This window comes from Phyllobates terribilis, unplaced genomic scaffold, assembly GCF_046119375.1.
Source record: "Phyllobates terribilis strain yellow unplaced genomic scaffold, ASM4611937v1 Scaffold_12__6_contigs__length_324123572, whole genome shotgun sequence".
Classification (NCBI taxonomy): domain Eukaryota; kingdom Metazoa; phylum Chordata; class Amphibia; order Anura; family Dendrobatidae; genus Phyllobates; species Phyllobates terribilis.
Window position 1 is genome coordinate 209,316,515 of NW_027362772.1, and position 8,423 is coordinate 209,324,937.

At 44.8% G+C, this 8,423-nt stretch overlaps 1 protein-coding gene across 1 annotated transcript; it reads right to left on the reverse strand.

Annotated features, from left to right (window-relative positions):
- Nucleotides 1-6,875: 6,875 nt before the first annotated feature.
- LOC141171754 (AP-5 complex subunit mu-1-like) lies at nucleotides 6,876-8,173 on the reverse strand. The gene has a single exon (XM_073655394.1). It carries the CDS (start codon nucleotides 8,148-8,150, stop codon nucleotides 6,876-6,878), a length of 1,275 nt encoding a protein of 424 aa, XP_073511495.1. The 5' UTR covers nucleotides 8,151-8,173.
- Nucleotides 8,174-8,423: the final 250 nt, after the last annotated feature.

Here is an 8,423-nt window from a genome sequence, read left to right on the forward strand (position 1 = left end):
ATTTTTTCAGAGCTAGATGCAGAAATTTTTTTTATTCAATTTGCAACCTGATGGAGGTCAGTATAGATGGACTAATAGACCAAGTCCCACACACTGCTAGAAGCCCAAATATTTTTTCAGAGCTAGATGCAGAAAAAAATTATTTTTAATTTGCAACCTGATGGAGGTCAGTATAGATGGACTAATAGACCAAGTCCCACACACTGCTAGAAGCCCAAATATTTTTTCAGAGCTAGATGCAGAAAAAAATTATTTTTAATTTGCAACCTGATGGAGGTCAGTATAGATGGACTAATAGAACAAGTCCCACACGCTGCTAGAAGCCCAAATATTTTTTCAGAGATAAATGAAGAAAAAAATTATTTTTAATTTGCAACCTGATGGAGGTCAGTATAGATGGACTAATAGACCAAGTCCCACACACTGCTAGAAGCCCAAATATTTTTTCAGAGCTAGATGCAGAAAAAAATTATTTTTAATTTGCAACCTGATGGAGGTCAGTATAGATGGACTAATAGAACAAGTCCCACACGCTGCTAGAAGCCCAAATATTTTTTCAGAGATAAATGAAGAAAAAAATTATTTTTAATTTGCAACCTGATGGAGGTCAGTATAGATGGACTAATAGACCAAGTCCCACACACTGCTAGAAGCCCAAATATTTTTTCAGAGCTAGATGCAGAAAAAAATTATTTTTAATTTGCAACCTGATGGAGGTCAGTATAGATGGACTAATAGACCAAGTCCCACACACCGCTAGAAGCCCAACTATTTTTTCAGAGCTAGATGCAGAAAAAAATTATATTCAATTTGCAACCTGCTGGAGGTCAGTATAGAAGGACTAATAGAACAAGTCCCACACACTGCTAGAAGCCCAAATATTTTTTCAGAGCTAAATGAAGAAAAAAATTATTTTTAATTTGCAACCTGATGGAGGTCAGTATAGATGGACTAATAGACCAAGTCCCACACACTGCTAGAAGCCCAAATATTTTTTAGAGCTAGATGCGGAAAAAAATTATTTTTAATTTGCAACCTGATGGAGGTCAGTATAGATGGACTAATAGACCAAGTCCCACACACCGCTAGAAGCCCAAATATTTTTTCAGAGCTAGATGCAGAAAAAAATTATTTTTAATTTGCAACCTGATGGAGGTCAGTATAGATGGACTAATAGACCAAGTCCCACACACTGCTAGAAGCCCAAATATTTTTTCAGAGCTAGATGCAGCAAAAAATTATTTTTAATTTGCAACCTGATGGAGGTCAGTATAGATGGACTAATAGACCAAGTCCCACACACCGCTAGAAGCCCAAATATTTTTTCAGAGCTAGATGCAGAAAAAAATTATTTTTAATTTGCAACCTGATGGAGGTCAGTATAGATGGACTAATAGAACAAGTCCCACACACTGCTAGAAGCCCAAATATTTTTTCAGAGCTAGATGCAGAAAAAAAATATTTTTAATTTGCAACCTGATGGAGGTCAGTATAGATGGACTAATAGACCAAGTCCCACACACCGCTAGAAGCCCAAATATTTTTTCAGAGCTAGATGCAGAAAAAAATTATATTCAGTTTGCAACCTGATGGAGGTCAGTATAGATGGACTAATAGAATGATGCTATGCCCAAAAGATTTTACTTCACTAGGTGCAGTAAAAAAATTGGTATTCTATACACAGGTGTTATATCTTGCAACACAGATAGGCTACTCCACTGACTAACACACTCTGCAATAGGCCAAAAAGGATTAGCTTTGCTACATTCAGCCAAATGCTGTGAAAAAAACTTGCACAGCACTGGCACAGACCTTCCAGGCAAAAACTGATAGGAACTCATGTAACCTAGTCCTGAAAAGGACTCCAATTACAATTAGTCTTTACTCCCACAACCTATCTATTTAAGAGCACAGACCTCCCTGATAAAAGTCGTAGGAAATGCTGTAACCTAGTCCTTAAAAGGACTGCAATCACAACTATTCCCTACTCCCAAGCTATCTGTATATTTGTGCGAAAATTGGCTTGAAATTAACAACGTATAGCACACACAGCAACAGCGGTGCCGTCTAACACGCAGCTGCAGCAGTGAGAAAATGGTGGCGACGGGGAAAATGGCTTGGTCTTATAGGGCAAGGACATGTGACATACACTGCCAATCACACATGCCCTTGCTTGTGTGAAGAAAAGCACTTCGCTCCGTGTGTGCGCTGCTAATAGGCTGACAGATTGCACCTCCCCACTGCAAATGCGGGAAAGAGAAAAAAAAATGGAGATCTTCATTGTTCCTGCAGAGATCCATCCCCTGCCCCTCCCCCCGCCCCGCTGTACACTCAAACTGCGTATTAACATTAATTTTCATCATTACTGAGAAAAAATCCAGTTATGATTTTGGTGCACGAACAGTTATCAAACATAACCTCGAACAGCCGAATTTTTCTCAAATTGTTCGTGTTCGCCGACCGGCTCGAACACCGCCCAAAACAGCTCGAATTTGAGATTGGCGAACAGTTCGAGTAGAACAACGCTCATCTCTAATCCCTACCCCAAGCTTTTTAAGAGAATAATATATGGTATGCCAGAAGACTCTATGGAATGCCTTCTCAGCATCCAACGAGAGTATCTAATTACAAATTTTTAACTGCATCTAGCCCAGGAAATACTTTGTGCCTAGTAGCAGTGTCTGCTAGTCAGCGTATTATCCCAGCTGTTAAGCAAGCTACACCACCTGTAGTTTGGACACTTAATTTTTTCAAAGGAAATGGTTCGGGCCCCCGGACACTCAGTGAAGAGCATTGGGGAGGCACCCCAAGGCACAGGGGCTGGGACTGGTGGTAGGACGCCTTGCAGTGGACCGCCAAGCTCGATCCTTATAAAAGCTTTTTAACTGCAGCAGCTTTAGTGCACGCTACTGGAGCTGGAATTCCCGCAGCTGCTGGCATCAGACTTGCCCTCCAATAGATCCTTGTAAAAGGATTTAAAGTGTACTCATTCAAATTAGAGAGACAATTTAAATGAAAAAGCTTAGACCTGCCTCCACCGCAGGGGGGCTCGCTCGACCCACCAGCGGACAGGCACCAGTATTGGGAGAGGAGGGCTGGCCGTCAGGGTCCACCGCAGCTCTGGCACAAACACAGCGACACGGAGGTTGCACGGGCAGGAACGGACTGGCCGTGTCAGCTTCGCACTTTTTTGGTTTTAGAAGGGCATGACATGCCTATATCTGTGTCTCCCCCTCCTTTTACTCCTCCACCTCTTTTCTTTTTGCATGACTATATGTACTTGTCACTTTTCCATGTGTTAGTTGTGTCTTCTGAGCAGTTTGTCAGCTTTTGGACACCTTTGAAGTGTTTTCTATGTGTTTTCTATGTGTTGCTATGTGTTTTTGTTTGCCTGCCATTGGTTTTAACGGTGTTCGAAGGTGTTCGTCGATCAGTTCGACGAACCGAACCAAACTCGAACACTACGGGGGTGGCTCAAAACTTCTCTTAAACTCTTGTCCAGCATGCTCAGTGCTCAAATCATATGGGATCAGCATGGGGAAGACCCCTGGAAGCATCTCTGACTCCCAGGTCACTGCCTAAAATCATGGTCATCAGACTTGAGCCTATATTACTACGGTAATAATACAGAATTTTTTGGCAATGTGACAAATTTTAAATTCCATTTGAAATGGACAAGGATCGTGGCAAGGAATGAAGAAGTGGACATGATGGTGATGGTGCACGCAGAGGCCAAAGCCATAGGTAAGATGAAACTGTGCCTGCTGAGGGAGCACAACAAGCACCCACATCATGTTGACCTAGCTTCCTGTCCCACTTTCTAGGTGGCCGCAGAATACCACTCTTGAAGCCAGACCAGTGTGAAAAGGTTGTTGGTTGGATAGCAGATAAATAGATAATGCTTCCAGTCAGTTTACAACCACCACCACCACTCTGTCTTCCACGCAGTCCAGTCTCAGTAGCCGTGAGTCTGGACCACATTATTATTATTTATTATTATAACACCTTACATGTGAAAAAGGGGTATACATAGCAAAAACAATTACAATAATCTTGAACAAAAACATGACGGTGACTGGTACAGGAGGAGAGAGGACTCTGCCCATGAAGGCTCACAGTCCCCAAGGGATGGGTGAGGATACAGTAGGTGAGGGTAGAGTTGGTCGTGCAGCAGTATGGTGGAGCCGTGGTTACTGCAGGTTGTAGGCTTGTCGGAAGAGGTAGGTCTTCAAGTTCCTTTTGAAGGTTTCCACGGTAGGCGAGAGCCTGATATGTTGGGGTAGAGAGTTCCAAAGTAGGGGGATACATGGGAGAAATCTTGTATGCGATTGTGGGAAAAGGAGATAAGAGGGAAGTAGAGAAGGAGATTGTGTGTGGATCAGAGGTTGCGTGCAGGTATATACAGGGAGACTAGGTCACAGATTTAAGGATCCGGGAGTTTTTTTCACTTGGAGGCGAGATATTCCTCAGTTGTCCCTCAACGTTCAGTTGTCCCCACCCCAGTCCTTGGAACGCAAGCGCAAATACGCAACCACCCACTCATAGGTCACAATACTAAACTGCCACATTTCTCGACTGATTGCACTAGAAATTTTGCCTTTTAGACTCATGGAGGTGGGATCTTTCTGCAACCTCATGGCGGTGGCTGTCTCTCGGTACTCGGTCCCCAGTCGCCACTAATTCTCCCGGTGTGCCATCCCCGCCTTATATAAGCATGGGTCCCAGAACATTACCCATACACTAGCAAATGCAGTTAATGGGAAGGACAACCTAACCACAGACATGTGGACAAGTGCTTGTGGCCAGGGACGGTACAGCTCACTGATGACACACTGGGTTAATAATAGCCACATGATCCATCAGTTGTGCGTCATTCTATGCTGACCTCTTTGAAGGAGCCAGTCTCTGGAAAAGCTGTGGTGTTCGTTGCTACTGCAGCGGTAAAGTTTTCTGTTGGAGAGAAAAATGCATTTAATGTTGTTATCTTCCTATTGTTTGTCTTACCTTTCTTGTGTTGTCCTATTGTATTGACTAGAGTCTCGCCTGCATGAGCACTAGCCAGGTTAAATCCAGGGCCAATGAGGCTTTAGGCATGTGATCGTGCAGGGGGGAAAAGACCCATCTAGGGATGATAGAGAATCTTAGGGATTGACACAGGTTGGTGTCAGGATATGTCCCTTTCATTGTTCCCTACCGCTAAGGCCCTACTTCCCCATCCATTTCCCATTGAATCCGTTTGTTTTGTCGTCCGACGGACATCCCCTTGTCATTTCGTGACACTGGTACTTTTCTGTGGGAATGACTCCAACCAGCCAGGAATACCATAGTTTGGTATTAGCACCCAGTACCAGTGGCGAAGCCACCCACAATTTCTATCTCAGTAATTTTATTTAGCAGACTGGCTACCCAAACATTAGTTTCTCACAAAGGAGCTTAAGACACTGAATGGCAGTGGGTGCAAGTTTCTCCAGCATGACCTGTTTGTTAGATATTAGAGAGAGAAAAGAATTTGGCTTTGCCAAGGTGCCAGATTGTATCTTAAGTCTTAGAGATTGCTGGAGCCAGCCCACATTAAAAAAGCAGCCATAGTGTCAGGGAACCTTCACACAGACGTCTCTTAGCCAGGGCTGCTTCTCGGCAGAGTTGAACTGGCCCACCAGAGAACCGGAGAATCCTGTGGTGGGCCATGAATTCTCCTTCAGGAGAGTTCATGGTGCAATCCTTGCAGTTGCTATGGGGCTCTTGAGTGGGGGAGAAAGGTGGGCCCTCAGATTCAAATGCTCTGGTGGGCCCAATGTTCTTCAGTCTGAGACTGCTTCTCGGTGAGAGTTGTATTTCACCACAGCCATATTCTTTAGGTCAGTGAAAGGACTGTCATAGAGGGAAATCGTATCTACTCCAGCTGTCATTTCTCCCATTAAGTACTCTAATGCAGCTTGCTCCATAAGCAATGGCAGCCCATCCAACATCAGCTAAGACTCCTTGGTGCTTCGACACACAAAGAACTTTACGCCTTGAATTTCATGACTACATAGTTGGGCAATGGCATGATCAGCAATGCATTTTGAGAAATAACATGCATAAGCTAAGCCATGGTTTAGGCCACTGAAGGTCATCATTAACAAAACTCATAATGCTATCCCTCAGATTGAAAGAGGGGTATCAAGACTTCCAAGACAACCAAGACTTATCTGTCCTCACCCAGAGGGCAACTATCCATGTTCTCCTCCTCATCCTCCTCCTCCTCATTATCACCCAATCCACATTGAGCTGAGATGATGCTGGGCTGTGTAGCATCACCCTATATAGTTCTTTGCTCCGCCTGCAATGCCTCATCCTTAATTGTGATGGTGACGTTAATTATGGCATCATTGCCACTCACCAACTTGGTGGATGGCAGAGATGTCAGACATCCATACCCACTCATCAGCTCTTATGTGTGGAGGCTGACCTTAATGCCAATGGGTGTGTTGAAGCTGGTACTCAACAACTGCCCTCTGCTGCTCACAAATCCTTTGCAACATCTGCAACATTGATTTCCTATGTATGGTCACATCGCACACCAGTCGGTGAGCTGGAAGCTGCAAACACTGCTGAAGCACTGCCAGGGTGGCACAGCTGACTTTCTGAAATGAGCAGTGGTGGTCGGTCTCCTAGACAACGAGCAAACTCCTTCATGATGATAGACTCCACCATCTCCTTAGCTTGCTGGTACTTTTCTCTGGGAATGAGATTGTCTCCAACCAGCCAGGAATATCCAGTGAATTTTGGCACGCCATGGTTTGGTATTAGCACCCAGTACCAGAAGCGAAGCCATCCACAATTTCCATCTCAGGAATTTTATTTGGTAAACTCGCTGCCCACACATTAGTTTCTCACAAAGGAGCTGAAGACACTGAGTGGCAGTAGGTGCAAGTTTCTACAGCATGACCTGTTTCAGTTCCTGTTAGCGTAATCTCTAAAGATTTTGAAAACTTCTGGCCTATCACCCAAACTAGAAGACTCTTCTCTTTTGATGGCTCGAGCTGCCCGTGGCTTATTTTGTAGTCAAAATACTTTATCTGACCTTTGTTGAAAAAGGGGATTTCTGCTTCACAGTAATCAAATCCATTCTTGACGCTCTTGTGAAGCTTTAGTTTAATGGATATCTGTGATTGAGGTCCATCTTCTGTCAACTGGTAAAAGCCTAAAATTGGTGGCACGGGTACCTGTGATGTGTAGTAACACAATTGGAACAAATCAAAAGGAGGAATGAATGGAAATTTGTACAGCCCGTTGAAAGCAGAATCGTCGGTCACAGCCACGCTGCTTGAGATCAGCATGGAAGAGTCAATGGAAGTCACACAGGGATGGACCAGGATATCCTGAAGGGGGGAGCCATTGGCAGGAAGATTCAAGCCGACTATTACATTTGGGCTGATTGTTTCCAAATTACACTTGCAGGAGACGGTCCCGTACACCTGCCACGTGTTACTGTCGTCCTTCTTGTCATACTGTGTGGAATTCACTTTCTCCGTTATATGAACCTCGATTTGCGCTTTGCCCTTCTGTCTGCTGGTCCTCCACGCTGGAGATTTATAAGACTGGTTGGCGGATGGGTTACTTCCGCTATTGGGCAGTGTGTGCAAGTTGGTGTCGACAGGAGAGCCCAGAGGAATGGCCTGCGTTACGAGGAGGGGGAGCTGGGCGAGTCTAGAGGAAACGTCCGCCTCTGTATTGTGTCCAGAATTCACAAACTGCATAATTCCTGATAAAAGAGCAAACGCCTCGGAGATGCTGCTGACATTAATAAGTGGTGGTGCAGGCGTCAGGAGCTGCTCCACCAGAGGAAGACATACGTAGATGAAGTCACTATTCTGATTGGCCAGGACGGGCCAGAGGTTCCCCTCAGAGAGCACCAGAGAGTGTACAGTGGTCGTACAGATCTTCGCACAATTATCTCTGTACTCCACAAAGTTTTTATTCTCATCCGTCAGTCCCAGTTCGTGGAATAATGCTTTTAATAGGTCTGCGTCTTCTGGGACGTTCACGTAGCTTGACCTGTTGAAGGCCCTGGCTCGTTTCTCCACCGTAGGGTATCGTCTTGCGAATTTTACCTCTCCGTGCCCCCCTGGCCGGTAATGCAAGATCCATAGTCCGCGGGCTGGCATTGTTATTCTGAAATGTTGACTTCAAACTTGGACCGTTACCGCTGCAGCCTCCCCACGGTCTCCGCCCGTCTCCTTCTCATCAGCGCCGTTCCCTTTCGCATGACCTGTTTGTTAGATACCAGAGAGAGAACAGAATTGGGCTTTGCCAAGGTGCGAGATTACTGTTAAGTCTTATAGATTGCTGGAGCCAGTCCATAGTAAAAAAGCAGCCATAGAGTGTTCGGGAACCTTCACACAGACATTTCTTAGCCAGGGCTGCATCTCGGTGACAGT